Raw genomic sequence first — 19,124 nt, forward strand, 5'->3', positions numbered from 1 at the left:
TTGCCATTACACTTAACTGTGTCATGTGATCTCATAGTGATTAAGATATTTCCTTTACATATACTCTATTTTCATCTATATTTGCAAGCATTAACTATAACATTTATAACATAATTCTTTAGTTTCTAATATTTATGTTGAATTCACAAGCAGTTCAAAACCAGAATATAATAGAAATTAATATTTTCTACAATAATAAATTTAAACATCACTGGTATAAGAAATAAAAATTAAAATATGAATTATTTGTTTTTAAAACATTATGAAATAAAGATTTTTGGGAGGGCAACTGACAGTAGTTTAAACTCTTGACCCCAAAACTTCACTTCTAGGAATCTATCCAACGTCTATACTCTGACATGTGACAAAGATACACACAAACCTTTTGTAATGCGAAACCTAAATTTCCAACAATAGGAGAGAAATTAAATAAATTAATTAATTAAATAAATTATGGTACAGCCAGGAAGTGAACATTATGCAGCTGTTATAAAGAATAAAGATCTCTATGTTTTAAGATGGGATGCCCTTTAAGAAATTCTAAGTGAAAAAAGTTGACTATATATAAAATCTCTATGTACAAACAAAACCAGTGGTGATGTATATGTCTGTACAAACGCATGTATATGTGTGTAAAATGCTAAGAACAACTCTAGCAGGAGATACCCTAGTGAACATTCCTAGGAGATGGGATTTCAGGGAGCGAATGGAATAGGAAAGGACTCACCTTTGTACTCTATGCCAGTTCTTGAATTATTGACAACATGTGTTCACTTGTTACTTGTATAATTTGAAGGAACAAAGTTTATTTTTGTTAATTATCAAAAAGTACTTTGGGGAAGGGAAGTAGATGATCCAACTAAGGTAAGAAAATTCATTGACCTTGAAATCATTTAAAAAAATTAAAATTACATTGTAAAAATTCATGATTCTAAGTATAAAATTTCATGGATGGTTAAATTTATATATATAAAGATATATGAAGTAAAAAGGATAAATTACACACTCAAAGTGTAGTACTAATCAAAATAATCTTCTCAAGGAAAGAAGTCTGTTTGGACCCAAACAGACAAATCATCTGTCTTACCTCAATTATATACTTCTCCAAAGACCTGATGTCATTAAGAGCTTCCGGATCTTGATGGATAACCACAATTTCTTTCAAAGGATACTAAGAAGAAAAGGGAAGAAAAAGTTCAGTAAGCAGCTAGTCTTCAAAACTGCAGAAAAATGGAATGCTACATGTTTTCTCCAAATGTCAAGCTCTAGACTAATTAGGCTCAACTAGTACTAAGTCAACTAGTACTAATAAAAATTTATGCCATTGCTGGAAGCTGTCTATATTAAGAAAATACTCAAAAACATAATCATTTAGGTCTGTGCAATGTAAAATATAAAAAAACTCAAACCTTTATTGGAATAGTTTTGCGGTCTCGAATCACTCGCCCAAGTTCAATCACAGACTGCATTCTAGATACTGCATTCTCAGTTTTCTTGTCAATCAATTCCTCTCTGATTGGAAAAGGTAGAGATGTGAAAGAGATTAGATTTAAAGGAAAAAATCCCAAACAAAAGGCATACCTAAGTGAGGAAGAGGGTCAGGCTAAAGATATGATGGTGTAGCGAGGCCTCCTGGTGAGGCACTGGGGGAAGGACAGCATGTGCTGGCTAACGGGGTACATGGTGAGAAGTAAGTGGTAAGCTTACTTATCTGTTGCTCAGTACCCAGCAGTTTCCCAGGGTGCCCCAATGGACCTGCTCACACCCCACTTGCTGCAGCGCTACAGGTGGTTCCACACTGAGCACCCTTCCTACCTATTCTGTAATTTGAGGAGCTGTTCAGGTGAGAGGCAGGGCATAAAGGGGCTGAGGTACCCACATGAGTGCATCTCTGGCAACTTCTCTTCCTATGGCCCAGGTGAGGCTTACATGTATTTGATTCTTACCGAACATGGGGCAGCATGAGGTAGTGGATACTGAGTGTGTCCTTCTCCTGGACAGAAACAGGGTCGATCAGCATCTTCATATTCTGGTACATCAATTCAGTAAGAAAAGGTGTATAGGGGGCCTGTATGAGGACAGAGGGCATTATGCAGCCATCATTAACTGATCTGAGTGGAACAAGAACTAAACATTTTAGAGATTGATACAGGAATATACACAGAAGTGGATGTGAGGTGACTAAACATGTCCTACGAAAGAAAAATGACTTCATTTTGAACTTGGAGAGATGAACTTCCTGAATCACAGGAGGAGTACAGCCAGGACCCCAAGTATCCTGGAGAATGTAATAAAAACTGGAGTTGCTGACCACGTGCCAGCAAAGTCACTATAAAGAGGACTCAATGTCTCTAAACCTCAGAAACCTCCCCTGTTAACTGGAGAAATACTATCTACTTCTTAGGATGAAAGTGAAAGAGATCAGATGTGAGGAACCAGGCACAGGACCTGGTACAAAGCAGGTTCTTGTTCCGTGTATGTTCAGCAAGTAAATAGAACACTTATAAATTATAACGGGGAGCAGAAATAGGATATGGGGAATTAAAACTGGATTCTTTAGTTGCATATCATTTTGCATTATTTATGAAATAATATTTCACTTGATAGAAATATGTTTATGTAAAACGCTGTGATATATTTGCTTGGTTAGATATTAGTTCAAGAACTTCGCTATTATTCGCATTTACAGGAATCCACATGAAGATGAGGTATGTTATTTAAGGAAAATGTGGCAATTTGGTGTAGATGCAAGAACCATGACCTGAAATGTACTGCCAGTGGTGAAAAGAAAAAAATCCAGCTTTTGAAGATTAAGTTTCTTAGCCCTTACTTGATGCATATAAGCTAATAAGATTTCTGAAAAAGGAATTAGAGATTTAAATTGTTTTAAAACTTCTATTTCTATTTATGGTTCCACAAATACAGAATAGATACATACAGACTGAGGATGATGTAGCAACAGGGCACTGCAAGCAGTCCACAGGGCTAGAGTTTTAGAATGGGGCCAACCGTCTTACCATAAGTCTGCACAGAGAAAATAGAACACTAAACAAGGTCTCCAGGGCCATAACACAATCTTCTATCCCGTTTTCACCCTAGTGAATAAAAAAGAAACACACACTGAAGTGTTAAAAACAAGTAAGAGGAAACCCATAGAGAGCACACAGTGTACAGACAAAGCAAGTACAAGTGACCACAACCACAGATGGTCTGGGGTCAGCTCAGAAAGCCAGGATGGGGCCCCTTTACTCTACCCTACCTCCGAGGCCACGCTGATAGAGAATGGATCTGTAACTGAGGTTAAAGACAAACGGAGAACCTGAAGGCTGAGGGTGGGATTCACATGCAACAGTCAGAAATAGTTGCTAACACAAAAATTTAAAGTACTTTTAGATAATATTTCTTACTTTTCAAAAAAGGATATACTGTGTATTAAAAAATAATTATGTTAATTCATTCTCAGAAAAGCATAAAAATAATAAAAAAAAATTTCAACCATAATTAAGTTACCCAGAGACAACATTTTAGTGCATGTCTTTGTAGATTATGCATATCTAAAAACATGCACATAATAATGTATACAATCTATTTTAACAAAAATGAAATTACTGTTCTGCTATGGGCTTTTATCATTAACACATTTGAAGGCAAAACTGATGGGTGGTGGGAGCCTCCGCCTGGTCTATGGTACAGGCATCCCTTACTTCCTGTCTTCTACCACCATTGTTTATATGCTGCTTAAAGTCCTGGGACTGGACCCATGCTTCATTCATTTTAAATCCTCAACAGGCTTAAGAAAGAGTTTTTTCAATAAACAACTGACCCTCTAAAGGTAGAAGCAAGGAGGTGCCCTTCTGGAGTCGCAGTTGTACTTGACAACATTTGAAAATACTTGCATAAATTTATTTTGGGTTTTAAGAGGTCCTATATGACATCTCTATATAACTGTGTGCTGAAAATATGCAAGATGACTTTTAGAACTTACAGGACCCCATTCATCAAATTGTGATAAAAATAGTTAATATGCAATGTAAAAAGAAAAAGCTTCAAAAACTGAAAGCATCCGAAAATATTCCTAATTTTTATTTTGGCCGTATTCATTTCTCCTCAACTTTCACACTTCCTACACTTTTTGCTCTTCCCAACAGCAGCCTGGACTTACCTTTAATCTTCTGCGGTTCATTCTGACATACCAATTGGTCAGAAGATCCACAAACTTGACCAGGCGAGGAACCACAGTGTAGAGCCTATAAGCTAAAAGTAAGACCAATCAATCGAGCAGCGAGAATATACCAAGCATTTGCAGCACTTGGAGGAGGGGTGGATACAAGAAAAGAACAAGGAGCCCCAAGCCATCCAAGGGCTGCCACATTTGTTAAGGAGGCAGGAAGAATCAAAGTGTAGCAATCACAATGACTCATTCACTGAGCATGTATTACATGGTTGTCAAGTGTCTATGGGTGCACACAAATCACCTTATGAGCCACTGTCAGTGAGAGAAAAGGGTAGCTGAGAGGCTGAGGCTGTCCACCACATGGCTCCATGAGGCATGTTTACCTGGAGCTGTGCAATGCTGCAGCACCACAAAAGCCCAACTTCCTTCCACTGTGCTGCCCTGTTATCTCAACCAAGACTGACACATTATAGGTGATTTCTGTGATCAGAGGACTATTCTGTAAAGAAAGAGGCCTAAGTTATTTCTAGGGTTCAGTACACTTTTCACCTTCTAAGAAGCCAGTTTCCTATGTTCAGGTTTCAACTCTGAGAGAGTAAATGAGGCTAGCATTAATGAGCACATGATAAACAGAAGCAGCAGCGCCTACTGCTGAGGTCACTTTAATAAAAGCTGCAGTCCTCCAGGATTCTATTTCAGACTCTATGTTGACAAGGGAGCTTAGGGCACAAGCTGACAGGTCGATGGTGTGGAAACTGCACTGAACAGTCTGAGTTTGGAGCCCATCTCATGAGCTCCATGAGTACTGCCTGACCTATCACACATGGTCCTTACCACTCAGCTGATGTACACAAGTACCTCTGGTTCCCAGGGAGCTGGACTCTGGCCAGAGTGTACACTCTCAGGAGCACACAGCAGTGGCTGCCTAAAGATAGCAGGGCCCTGGCAATAATCCTCAGCATAGTTTCCCACCCATTCATGTCACTCAGGAGGGACAAGTAGATATGGCTGTGAGCAGGTATCCTGGGGAGAGTAGCAAACTCCAAGCTCAATAATTTGCCTCACATTCATTTTCATCTTACTTCTGTCAATTTGTCCAGCAGCTTGATAGTCATATAATCTTTATTATGTAAATTTAACGGGATGGACATAGTCCTTTGGAATGACTGATAAACCTGCTGAATTTCCTGGACAAATTATCCTATTGTGCCAAGTGTAGAGGCACCTATTCCAGTAAGAGCCATGAACTGACTGTGGAGTGGCAGATCCCTGCATGAACCACAGGGCTGCTCTGCCCCTCTAATCCACCGGAGCGCTCCAACTGCACAGCAGCACCTGGCAATCACAGGGTGCTGAGGGAGGCAGGTCAACCTCGCCAGGGTGTGTACAGGGAAGCCCATGTCCTTTATCAGACCTAACTCAGGTATCCTAGACAATACTGTCTGGAGTTTCTCACCTTGACTTATGGTTGTTCTATCTCCAACCTCAAGGAAACCAACACAACCTACTTTTCTAACTTCTGTATAAAACCAAATTCATTGTTGTTAGGTAACAGAAATATAAGGTAATATCTACTTCATTATTGCTTTTCTGTATTTCCTAATTTCTCAAGACTGAACAAAGACTACTTATTTAATAATAAAAGTAGACCTGAAATAAAAAAATGTATTAACAAGTATTACTTATTGTGTACCTATTATCTACCACCTACTTTATATACATGACCTCTATTTGAGTCTTATGATAAACTTTAATCACACATTTTTCACAGGAAGTAATTGAGGTTCACAGACTAGGCAATACTTCCCTGGGGAATAGATGGTAGAGTTGGGTTTTGAACCCACAGGCATCCAGCAATCAAGTCTGTGATTCCACGGGCCCACGTGGTACCTGTAGAGAGCTGAGGCTGCTGGATTTCCTCTGAGACAATTCCCTAGGCGTTGGACCAGGGCATTTCTACAACTAACAAGCCTTAACAAAGTTACATTTGAGTGTTAAAGAAACAATTATTTATCTACTATTCTGTACCTCTTAAAATTTCTATAATATTTTCTCTATTTTTATAAATAGTTAAATATCTAAAGGGCAATCCTTAGTCCTAGAAATGGCCAATGAGAGACATACCTGCCATTTCGGTCTCAAAGAACCCAACAAGCGACTGCATGAAGGACAGGACCCAGCGGTCTGTGATGTTGGTACTTTCTTTAACTGTGTTTTCATTGTAGAGGAATTCCATTTCTTCCTCCTAGGAATTGACAATTTTTGAAAAATTGTGCATGCTTGGGAGAAATTAATGTAAAGAAATGAACTCTAAATCACTTAAAACTGAAAACTGCCAACCAAAACAAACAACAAAAAAACCCCAGACCCAATTGGCAATTCTAAATTTCTGATTCTTAGTAATATTTTCCATAAGCTCTAAACTTGGAACATTAAGTCTTCAATTAGTGAGTCACATTTTTGAGTGAAATAAAGAGAATTTAGGAAAAATTATTTCTCTGCACAAAAGAATGATTATGAATTGAGAAATATCTCAAAATCTTGCCAGTAAGTATTAGGTTTAGTTACTTTAAATCTGAGGATGGAAAGACAGCAAAACTGGCAAGCACTGGATAATTGTCTATAACCTAAAAATGAGCACTAGAAATTAATGTCTCTGTTTATATTATTCACTCTACCTAGAATGCTCTAATCCAGGGGTCTCCAACCCTGGGGCCGCAGACCGGTACCGGTCTGTGGCCTGTTATGAGCCAGGCTGCACAGCAGAAGTGAGTGGCTGAGGAGTGAGCGGAACTTCATCTGTATTTGCAGACTCTCCTCAGTGCTATCACCACCTCAGCTCCATCTCAAATCATCAGGCATTAGATTCTCATAGGGGCACTAGTCCTTGGTGCCAAAAAGGTCGAGGACCTCTGCTCTAGTCCACTCCTTTTTTTTCCTTTGCAAAATCTTCTTCAATCTTGAAAGCCCACCTCACCTTTACCTACTCATACAGCATCACTACCAGGCTGGCAGAGCAGCAGCCATGCTGACCCTTGCCCTGATTTATGCACCTGATAGTGGAGGCTACATCTTGCTGCCAGGCCCAGATGAGGCTCCAGACTAGCAGAGGCCTGCAAGGTGGACCTATCTAAGGCTTGTTGGCCCCAAGAGGTGGTAGGATTGAAAAGGCAGAAGCAACACTAGGGACCTGGGGAAGATAACTGCCTTTCTCAATTCACAGTGAAAAATCCCACCTGGGAAGTTTATTAGCAGACCTAGATAAGCCAGAGGCAACAGGAAGAAAAGTGACCAGACTGCTGAAGTGTGATGTTCAAAGCTCAGCTCTCTAACCAGTTTTTTTAGGAAGGAATAACATCACATGTTTAGTTTAACAATAATTTACTAAGCAATCCAACTTATAAGGTGCTAGAGATTAAAAAGATGAGTGGTATCTGGGCCCTGTCCCAAATGGAGTGCTGAAAGCACAGACAAGCACATGTGTAATGAAGCCTGCTCGCCTGACAGCAGTCAGTGAATGCAGGGGAGGTGGCTTCTCAGAGAATGCCTTCTGGGCCAGCAGGTAACTGTTCTGAAGGCACTTTCACATATATCACAACCATTATTTTAAATCCTAACAATACAATGAGAATTTCTCTCACAGAATCTCAGCTCAAATGCATCGTTCAAGAGGCTTTCCCTGACCAACCCTCTGCAGCAGCCTTTACCAGGCATTCGCTCTCTGACAGTAGCTGACTTTTCATTGGTTCCATGAAGGGGAGGGGAATTGGCTGACTAAATGAATATCCAATGTAACTCTTCTACAAGTGAGGCTCCTATGTCTGCAGAGGTGAGCCTGCCCAGATAGTCTAGTCCCAGTTCCGTGCTCCAGCCCAGCAAAGACCCCAGATACCTTCATCTATTGCCTCCTCAGTGGCTCTGAACTCTTACCCACCGGGCCTGGCAAACCCAGTTCAACAAAGCTGAGAAGGTAAAGCCCAACCCACAGCACCACAGCCCATACCTTCTGCAGTCTTAGGACATTCTGGATGAAGAAGCGATAGGCGTTGTACCAAGGGAGTAGCACGTCTTTAAGGACATCACGCACACCCTCCTCCTTAAAACGAAGGTTTTCTGCTCTCACCACAGGGGAGTTAATTAGATATAATCTGTAAGGGAAAAATTACACAGAAAAGGGATATCATAGTAACTGAATATTATTTGATGTTTTGACAGGACAACACCAAAATTAGCATTTTTTTCTACAAAAGTGGATAATTATGAACACTCTTCTAGTGGTCTATTTAAAAGTGACAAAGCTCTTACTTTTATATGTAAGAGACCTATCAAATTATAAAGGGAGATGCAACCCAACACCAAAATATGGCACTAGACAAAGCTAAAGCACACCTTGTGCTGGTCTCAGCACAGGCCATGGCGGTATAGCAAAACCAAGAGGAAACACCTAAGCCCTCCTTCCAGGAAACCATATGCAGGCACCAGAGATTCACAAGGAGCAGCTGTGTGTTCTGCCAGCACAGAAGGGGCTCAGGGGTGGGGTGGGCTTTTAACGTGAACACTCAATGTTGAGGGCTATGATTATTTCAAGTAGCAGCTCACATTCTAGAAAAGCTTTTCAATATCAATTATTATTTGCTCTAGCATAAATTATCTCATATGGCTCTTGTGAAGAGTTAAGTGTAAAACTGAAATGATGTAACACCAATAAAATGGAGACCTTATTGAAGGAGTGAGGCAGAAACACCAGCAATTAGCCTGGGAGTACCTAGACTGCTCCAACACAGGTCTTTGTCCAAAAGATGCCCAGATTTGGAAATGTCTTTATTATTTAGAAAACCACCTTGGGGGGTTAAAGTCAACACCATACAAATATAACTCTCCCTATAACAGTGATACATTTTTTAAAAGCTATTTTAAACAAAAGCTATTATAAACCAAATCTAAGAAACATGATTAAAAAATGAGAGATGTTTATGTTCAAAATGACAAATACACACAAGACAAAGCAGTGGTTTGTACCTGAGGGCATCAGCGCCATATTTATGGATGATTGAAAGTGGATCTGGATAATTCTTTTTTCTTTTACTCATTTTTTGGCCATCACTTCAAAAACAAAAGGAGACAGCAATTAAATGTCAACATCACAGTCAACACAATATCTTATATATGGTTATAGATTATTTTTAATTGGGATATATAAATGCAAATGACATATAAGCTAATGTTAAGGAACAACAAAGTTGTTTTGTTAATATATGTAAGCTTCTTTTTGAATACTGTATTGAATCAGTGGAGAAGCTTCAAGGTAGATGAAGGCAAGAAGACATCATAGTATAATAGTTAGAAAACCAGGCTCAGCATTTATTCTTGAGAAATGAAAACCTATATTCATGTAAAACCTATAACAAAGTTCATAGCTTAATTCACTGTCAGCAAACACTGGAAACAACCCCAATGTTCTTCAGCAGGTGAACAGTTGAACTGTGGGTCACCCACAACGTAGGGGCACTGCTCAGCAAGGAGAAGGAACTGTGGATACACAAGCACCAGAAGAACCTCCACGGAATTTACACTGAGTGAAAAAAGTCAATCCCAAAGGTTATATACGATATGATTCTATTTAAATAACATAATTGAAATGACAAAATTTCAGAGATGGAGAACAGATTAGTGGTTACCAGGAGTTGAAGATGAGGGTGGAAGGGCAGGATAGTGTTGGTGTGGTTATAAAAGTGCAACAGAAGGATCTTGTGATATTGAAAGGGTGCAGTATCTTGACTGTGCTGGTGGATACAGGAACCTACACATGTGATAAAGCTGTACTTAACTAAATACACATAGCAAATCAGTACACATTAAAACTGTGAAAATCTGAGTAAGATTGGTAGACTATCAATATCCTGGTTGTGATAATGTATTACAGTTTTAAAAAATGTGACCATTGGGGGAAACTGGGCAAAGCTCACAAGGGGGTCTGTTATTTTTCAAAACTGCATTTAGAGGGTGAAGAAAAAAATGGCGAAGGTGACAGAGGCTCTGTTCATTCCTCTTGCAACCACATCAAAGTTGTGACAGAAAAAAAGAGCGAACAGTAAGCAAAGTCACCCAGGATCTAGAGGAACAGAAGCACTACAACTAGGGAGAGAAAAAATCAACCAACCTGCAACGGTAGAAAGTAGGATGGGGTGAAGATGTGAGGCTGCCTGGTCCTGAGTGGCTGAGTGGGACTGAGGCTATGGCGGTGGCAGCGGCAGCTGTAGACACCTCTTAAAGAGGCAGTGTCTGTGAGCGGACTTTTGTGACAGATCTGCTCGCTCTGAACGCCAGCGCTGGGTTGGCTACATGAGAGGCACCAGGGACTTACAGGGGGACACTGAGATGTGGGAGTAAGGGCTGGAGGTGAGGCTTTCTCCCAGGCAGAAGTGACAGTGGTATCCATTGCTCCTCTCTTGAGTCCTCCCCACTCCAGTGTGCAGACTCAGCGCCGCCAGAGCTGAGATGTCACCGAAATGGATAATGAAGATCGCTGCCCAGAGGATTCCCTGAACCTCCCTGCCTGGTGTGGTTTCTTGAGGCGACTAAAAGCACAGTATCTGCATATTAGTTGCTAAATCTTAACAGGTGGTCCCTAAGGGGCACAGACTGGGGCTGAAGTTGGCTTTCAGCTGAACCCCTCTCAGGACTGTGCCTCTGGACACCTACTACACAAAGCCATGCTAATAAGACAGGGAGACTTGAGAGCTTTGCTTAGTACATAGAAACAGACATGGAAAGGCAGCCAAAATGGGAAGACAAAGGAGCAGAAACCATATGAGAGAACAGAACAGAGATACAGAAATAATGGAGTCAAGTAATCTAACAGATGCAGAGTTCAAAACACTGGCTCTAAAGATGCTCAGTGAACTCAGGGGAAGTACAGATGAATTCAGTAAGAACTTTAAAAAAGAGATAAAAAACATAAAAATGGAAATGGAAATTATAAAAGGGAACCAGTCAGAAATGAAGATTACATTACCTGAGATGAAGAGTATATTAGAAGAAATCAATAGAGTGAATAAAGAAGAGGATGGAATAGCCAATACAGAGGATGGGGAAGCCAAGGACACTCAATCTTAATGGCAAGAAAAAAGAAGCCAAGACTATAATAATAATTTAAGGAACCTATGAGACACTATTAAATGTAAAAATATCTGGGTCATAGGGATACCTGAAGCAAAACAAGACATTGAAGAGCTATTTGAAGAATGATAGAAAACTTCCCTCACACAGTGAAGGAAAGAGACATACAACTCCAGGAAACCCAGAGAGTCCCAAAAAAGAGGAACTCAAAGAGGCCCTCACCAAGACACACTAAAATTAAAATACCAAAGGTTAAAGAGAGAGAATCTTAACAGCAGCAAGAGAAAAGCAGTTAATTACCTACAAGGGAGCATCCATAAAACTGGAAGCTGATTTCTCAAAAGAAACCAAGCAGGACAGAAGGGCTTGGCACAAAATATTTGATGTGATGAAAACGCAGGATCTACAACCAAGAATACTTTATCCAGCAAAGCTATTTGTTAGAGTTGAAGGACAGATAAAGAGCTTCTCAGACAAAAATAAGCTAAAGGAATTCATCAACACCAAGCCAGCATTATAGGAAATGTAGGAGGGACTTCTTTAAGAAGAAAAAACATGTATCAAAAACAGGAATAAAGAATGGTAATAACTACATTCCTATCAACAAGTACCTCAAATGGAAAAGAATTAAGTGCTCCAACCAAAAGACAGAGTTGAATGGATAAGAAAACAAGACTCCTATGTATGCTGCCTATGAGAGACTCACTTCGGATTAAAAGATACACACAGACTAAAAGGAAGGGGATGCAAAAAGATATTTCCTTGATGGACCAAGAGGGTATTGTATTAATTGAAATGAATCGGACAGAGAAAGAGAAATATCACATGATTTCATGTACATGTGGAATCCAAAGAACAAAATCAACAACAACAACAACAAACAACAACAACAAAAGCAGAAATAAACTCGGATACAGAGAATATTTTTAGGACTACTAGATGGGTGGGGTTTGGGGGATGGTAAAAAAAGGCAAAGAGATTAAAAGGTACAAATGGACAGTTGCAGAATAGACATGGAGATGTAGAGTGCAGCTTGGGGAAGATGGTTAATAATGTAATAAATATGTAAAGGGAAAAAAGGGTACTAGATTTAATGGGGTGACTGCTTTACGAGTTATGTGGATCTACGACCACTATACAACTGAAACTGGTATATTATTGTATGCCAACTATAATTTAAAAAAAACCAACAAATTGTACAATAAGTAATTGTCTATTATATTTCAATAAAGCTGGAGGAAAAGAAAACCAAGGGGAAAAAAAAACTGGCACAAAATATACAATGGAATATTATTTATCTCTAAAAAAAGAAATCCTGCATTTGTGACTACATGAATGCATTTGAAAGACATTATGCTATATGAAATGAACCAGACACAAGAAAGACAAATATTATATGCTCTTATATGTGGGATCAAAAAAAAAAAATTGTCGAAGTCATAGTATGAGAGAGTAGAATGGTGGTTATCAGATGACGGAGGTTGGAGGAAAAGGGAAGATATTGATTACAGGGTACACACTTTCAGTTATAAGATGAATACTTTCTGGAGACTTAATGTACAACATGGTGACTAGTTAGTAATTATGTATTGTATATTTGAAATTTGCTCAACGGAAACTTGCAGGCCAGAAGGGACAGGCAAGAAATATTCAAAGTTATGGAAAACAAGAACCTACAACCACAAATACTCTACCTAGCAAATCTTTTGATTAAAATAGAAGGTGAGATAAAGAATTTCCCAGATAGGAAAAAGCTTAAGGAATTCAACACCAAAAGCCAGTATTAAAAGAAATGTTAAAAGGACTTCTGTAAAAAGAGAAGGGCTAAAAAAGAAAATAGAAATAACAAATATGACTGATAAACTAGAAGTAACTAGGTACCTATCAGTAATCACTTTAAATGTGAATGGATTAAATGCTTCAATCAAAAGACATAGGGTAGCCAAATGGATAAGAAAACAAGACCCATGCATATGCTGTCTACAAGAGACCCAATTCAGATCAAATGACACTCACAGACTGAAAGTAAAGAGATGGAAAAGAGATTTCATACGAATGGAAATTTAAAAAGCCAGGGTAGTGATACTTATATCAGACAAAATAGACTTTAAAGCAAAGACACTAATAAGAGAAAAAAAAAAAGAATTACATAAAGATAAAGGGATCAATAAATCAAGAGGACATAACCCTAGTAAACATGTACGCACCCAACACAGGAGCACCTACATACATAAAGCAATTATTGACTGACATAAAAGGAGAGATCAACAGTAATACACTCATAGTAGGAGACTTTAACATCCCACTGACACCAATGGACAGATCTTCCAGGCAAAAAATCAACAAGGAAACAATGGGCTTAAAAGAAACACTAGATCAGATAGATGGATATAATAGATATTTTCAGAGCATTTTACCCCAAAGCAGCAAAATGTACATTCTTCTCAAGAGCACATGGAACATTTTCCAGGATAGACTACATGTCAGGACACAAAGTAAGTCTCAAAATAAATTTAATAAGACTGATGTCATATCAATTGTCTTCTCCGATCATAATGTTATGAAACTAGAAATTAACTACAAGGAAAAACCAGGAAAATACACAAATACATGGAAGCTAAATAACATGCTACTAAACAATGAATGGGTTATCAATGAGATCAAGAAAGAAATCAAAAGATACCTAGAGACAAATGAAAATGAAAACACAACGGCTCAAAATCTATAGGGTACAGTGAAAGCAGTCCTAAGAAGGAAATTCGTAGCAATACAGGCCTACCTCAAAAAAAAAAAAAAAAAAAAAAAAAAAAAAAAAAAAAAAAAAAAAAAAAAAACAAAAAAAAACAAACAAAAATAACACTTAAAAGAACTAGAAAAAGAATAGCAAACAAAGCACAAAATGAATAGAAGGAAGGAAATAATAAAGACCAGAGCAGAAATAAATGAAATAGCATCTAAAAAACAATACAAAAGAGTAATGAAACAAAGAGCTGGTTCTTTGAAAAGATAAACAAAATTGACAGACCCTTAACCAGAGTCATCAAGGAGAAAAGACAGGACTCAAGTAAATAAAATCAGAAATGAAAGGAGAAAAAAAACTATGGATTCCACAGAAATACAAAGGGATCATAAGAAAATACTACAAGCAATTACACACCTACAAATTGTACAATATGGGAGAATGGACACATTCCTAGAAACATATAATCTTCCAACACTGAGTCAAGAAGCAACAGAAAATCTGAACTGACTGACTACTTCCAATGAAAATCAGTAATCAAAGCCTCCCAAAAAACAAGTCTTGGACCAGATGGCTTCATAGGCGAATTTCACCAAACATTCAGTGAAGAATTAACATCTATTCTTCTCAAACTATTTCAAAATACTCAAAAAAAGGGAAGGCTCCCTAACTCCTTTTATGAGCCCAACATTACCTTGATTCCAAAACCAGACAAAGACATTACAAGAAAAGAAATCTATAGGCCGATATCTCTTATGAACATTGATGCAAAAATCCTCAAAAAATATTAGCAAACCTAATTTAGCAATACATTAAAAATATCATACACCATGATCAAGCTGGATTTAGTCTTGGGATGTAAGATTGGTACAATATCTGCAAATCAATTATTGCGATACACCACATTAACAAATTAAAACATAAAAACCATATGATCTTATCAATAGATGCAGAAAAAGTGTTTGACAAAATCCAGCATTCACTTATAACAAAAACTCTCAGCAAAATGGGAATAGAGGGAACATACCTCAACATAATACAGGCCATATATGACACACCTACAGCTAACATAACACTCATACGGGGAAAGGCTAAAAGCATTTCCTTAAAATCAGGAACAAGAGAAGGATGTCCACTTTCACTACTTCTCCTCAACACTGTATTGGAAGTCAAGTCTACAACAATAAGACAAGAAAGAGAAATAAAAGGCATTCGAATTGAAAAGGAAGAAGTAAAACTCTCGTTATTTGCCGATGGCATGATATGTAGAGAGAACCTTAAAGATTCCTCCAAAAAAACTGTTAGAACTAATCAATGAATTCAGTAAAGTAGCAGGTTACAAAATAAATATTCAGAAGTCAGTGGCATTTTTTTCATCAATAATGAACTTTCAAAAAGAGAAATTAAGAAAACAATCCCGTTTACAATTGCATTGAAAATTATAAAATACCTGGGAATCAAATTAACCAAGGAGGTAAAAGATCTGTTCTCAGAAAATGAGAATGAAGAAGATACAAATAAATGGAAGCATATACCATGTTCATGGGTAGGAAGAATCAACATCACTAAAATGGCCATACTACCCAAAGTAATCTATAGATTCAATGCAATCCCTATTAAAACACCAATGGCATTTTTCAGAGAGCTAGAACAAATAATCCTAAAATTTATATAAAGGCATAAAAAACCCCGAATAGCTGTGGCAATCTTGAGAAAGAAGAATAAAGTTGGACGTATCATACTACATGATATCGTACTATACTTCAAGGCTACAGTAATGAAAACAGCATGGTACTGGCTTAAAAACAGATAGATTGATCAATGGAACAGAATAGAGACCCCAGAAATAAATCCATGCCTGTATACTCACTTAATATATGATAAAGGAGGTAGAATATACAGTGGGGTAAAGATAGTCTCTTCAATAAATGGTGTTGGGAAAATTGGACAGGTACATGCAAAAGAAAAAAGCTGGGCCACCTTCTTATACTGTAGACAAGAATAGACTCAAAATGGATTAAAGACTTAATTGTAAGACCCGAAACCATAAAACTTCTAGAGGAAAACATAGGCAGTAAACTCTCTGATATTACTAACAGGAATTCTTTTTCAGATATATCTCCTAGGGAAAGGGGAACAGAAGAAAAAATAAACAAATGGGACTATGTCAAACTAAAACGTATTTGTACGACAAAGGAAACCATCAACGAAACAAAATAAAAAAACTGACTGGGAGAAGATATTTGCTAATGATACATCTGATAAGGGGTTAATATCCAAAATATATAAAGAACATGTACAACTCAACAACAAAAATACAAACAATCCAATTAAAAAGTGGGCAGAAGACCTGAACAGATACTTCTCCAAAGAAGAAATGCAGATGGCTAATAGACATAGGAAAAGATGCTCAGGGTCACTAATCATTAGAGAAATGCAAATTAAAACCACAATGAGGATTTTGGAGAAACATGGTGGAATGAGAGATGTTCCAAGATCTCTGCCCTTGAAACAATAATAAGCTGAACATCTAATACTCAACGAAAAACATCTACCCAAACTGCACGACAGCATGGCTGAGTGTGGGATCTGAGCATAAGAGCTATCCTGGTTGTAGGGGGATGGACTGAGAGAAATAAAAAAGCTGCCTCTCGCAGCCTCAGGAGCTCCCTGTAGGAGAAGGAGGAGAGGAAAAGGTGTGACGAGTTCCCTGAATAGCCCTGCCAGGGAGAGTTGTGAGTTCCATGGAGCTGGGTGTAGGGCCCAGTCATTAGGCAGAAAGCAGAGAAGCGGGACAGCAGAGAAACAACGGTTGCTTTATACTAGCCGCGGTTATAAAACTGAGGCTGAGCCACAGCCATCAATCCCCAACTCAGAGGGCCCCTCACCCATATCCACCAAGACCAAACACTACAGAGCCCCAGAGGAATCTGAGCAAATGCTACTGAAACTGCTAACAATGACAGGGACTGAGACTTAGGGTAGTGAGCGTGAATAAATATATAAAAGAAAATAAAAAGATATTATTTAGGCTTTACAAAAAGCGCGGATCTCAGAGGCTTAGATGCCACCTACTGGAAACCAAAAGAAAAGTGCCCTCTTTGCAGCAGGCTAAAAAGAGACCTTTATATAATAAATCTTCTTTCTGGAAAAAAAGCAGAATACACTGCCATTAATGCACAGTAGGAGATATAGTCCATTAAACACCGTGAACAACAAGGTGGTAAGGCATCAAAGAAAGAAAGAGAAAAATCTCTAGAAAATAACCTTAGAGACATAGACATATGCTACTTAAATGACAGAGAATTTAGGATGGTACTTCTGAAAAAACTCAGTGAGTTCTGAATGAGTCATTATCAACAATTTCAGGAATTGAAAAAACACCTAGATGAGAGAGCAAGGAATATGAAACTCTCGAAAAAGAACAGAACAGATCTCCTAGAGATAAAAAACACACTGCAGTAGTTCAAAAAATGAAATAGCAAGCTTAGGAAATAGAGTTGACTAAATGGAAGAAAGGATCAGTGATATCGAAGACAGTAAACTAGAAATAAATCAGAAGGAAGAAGAGTGAAACTGAAGAATGAAAAATAATGAAAGAGAAATACAAGAACTAGCTGATACCATCAGGAGAGGAAACATAAGAATAATGGGCATTCTTAAAGGGGAGGAAAAGGAGCAGGGATTAGAAAGCATTTTCAGACAAACAGTGGATGAGAATTTCCCAAATCTAAGAAATGAGCTGGAGCTTGGATTTCAAGAAGTCAACAGAACACCCAATTATCTCAAACCAAAAAGGCCTTCTCCAAAACATGTTGTATTAAAATTACCAAAAATCAAAGACAAAGACAGAATTCTCAGGGCAACCAGGGAGAAGAAAATGGTAACTTATAAAGGAAAACCCATTAGATTCTCATCGGACTTCTCGGCATAGACCTTGCACACCAGAAGGAGTGCAAGGAAAGATTCAAAATATTAAGTGAAAGGAACTACCAGCCTAGAATAATGTATCCAGCCCAGCTAAGCTCTCTTTTAGATATGAAGGAGAAATAAAGACCTTTCCAGACATTCAAAAATTGAGAGAATTCTCCAGTACGAGGCCTACACTACAGGAAATACTGAAAGGAGTCAGCTCACCTAAAACAAAATGATGCACACAAAAAAAGCATAATTAGGAGTAAAGTGACTATCAGGCAAATAGGAGCAGAGGAGTGCAACCCTTACTAAGAACAGAGCATTGTAAGCTTAAATAATAAGAAGAGAATTGCTATAGCAGGACAGTAATGAACATTCAGTATATATAGGGACAAACTGAGACAACAATGACTGAAAAGGGGAAGATTCAAAGATCCAAATTCGCAAAGGGGAATGGAGATATGGCATGCGCAGCAGTAAATGGACAACTGTATGTATATACATATAACTATATATATATATATATAAAACTATCCTTTACATAATGTATAAATCATGATTTAATTTTATATCGTTAATTTACATTTTAAAATTTAGTAAAAATAGAATGTATGGATTCTTCCTTAATATGATTTTCTTAAACCTGTATCTCAAAACAAAAATCACATTTGGTGCTACACGAAATAGAAACATTTGGTCCTATTTCAGTAAAAAGTAAGACAAAAATGTTCACTATTACACTACTATTCAAATTTATTCTGAAAATAATAGCCAGTAAGTACATTTAGCAGATGAAAAATAAAACATATATGTGGCAATTTTTAAAACATGTAAGTTCTTTGATACTCCATTAAGAGATGGAGGTCTTTGTTCCCTTTAAATCTGAGCAGGCTTGTTATTGCCTTAATTAATAGAGTGCAGAGGAAGTGATACTATAATGACTTCCAAAAAAGACCACGAAACTCCCATCTGGAAATGTTCACTCTGAGAAGATAATTGCCATGTTAAAAGTTCAACTACCCTGAGAACGCCATGCTCAGGAGTCAATGAGTAGTTATTTCAGTCAAGAATCCCAGCTAAGCTCCTAGCCAACGGCTAGTATCAACTACCAGCCTCATGACTGAGTCACCTCTGGGCCCCCCTGCCACTTTGGGTAACTGTAGCATCCGGAAAATA

At 38.0% G+C, this 19,124-nt stretch overlaps 1 protein-coding gene across 1 annotated transcript in view; it reads right to left on the minus strand.

Moving 5' to 3' along the window:
- IARS (isoleucyl-tRNA synthetase) overlaps window positions 1-19,124 on the minus strand; it is an 87,804-nt gene that overhangs the window by 23,816 nt on the left and 44,864 nt on the right. Inside the window, exons 17-24 of the mRNA XM_025040467.1 lie at window positions 9,194-9,277; window positions 8,178-8,322; window positions 6,299-6,419; window positions 4,163-4,254; window positions 3,018-3,095; window positions 1,947-2,068; window positions 1,410-1,512; window positions 1,088-1,171 (exon numbers count right to left, since the gene is read on the minus strand). Coding sequence (XP_024896235.1) covers window positions 1,088-1,171; window positions 1,410-1,512; window positions 1,947-2,068; window positions 3,018-3,095; window positions 4,163-4,254; window positions 6,299-6,419; window positions 8,178-8,322; window positions 9,194-9,277 — 829 coding nt within the window. The remainder of the gene's footprint in view (window positions 1-1,087; window positions 1,172-1,409; window positions 1,513-1,946; window positions 2,069-3,017; window positions 3,096-4,162; window positions 4,255-6,298; window positions 6,420-8,177; window positions 8,323-9,193; window positions 9,278-19,124) is intronic.

Source organism: Pteropus alecto, unplaced genomic scaffold, assembly GCF_000325575.1.
Source record: "Pteropus alecto unplaced genomic scaffold, ASM32557v1 scaffold129, whole genome shotgun sequence".
Classification (NCBI taxonomy): Eukaryota; Metazoa; Chordata; class Mammalia; order Chiroptera; family Pteropodidae; genus Pteropus; species Pteropus alecto.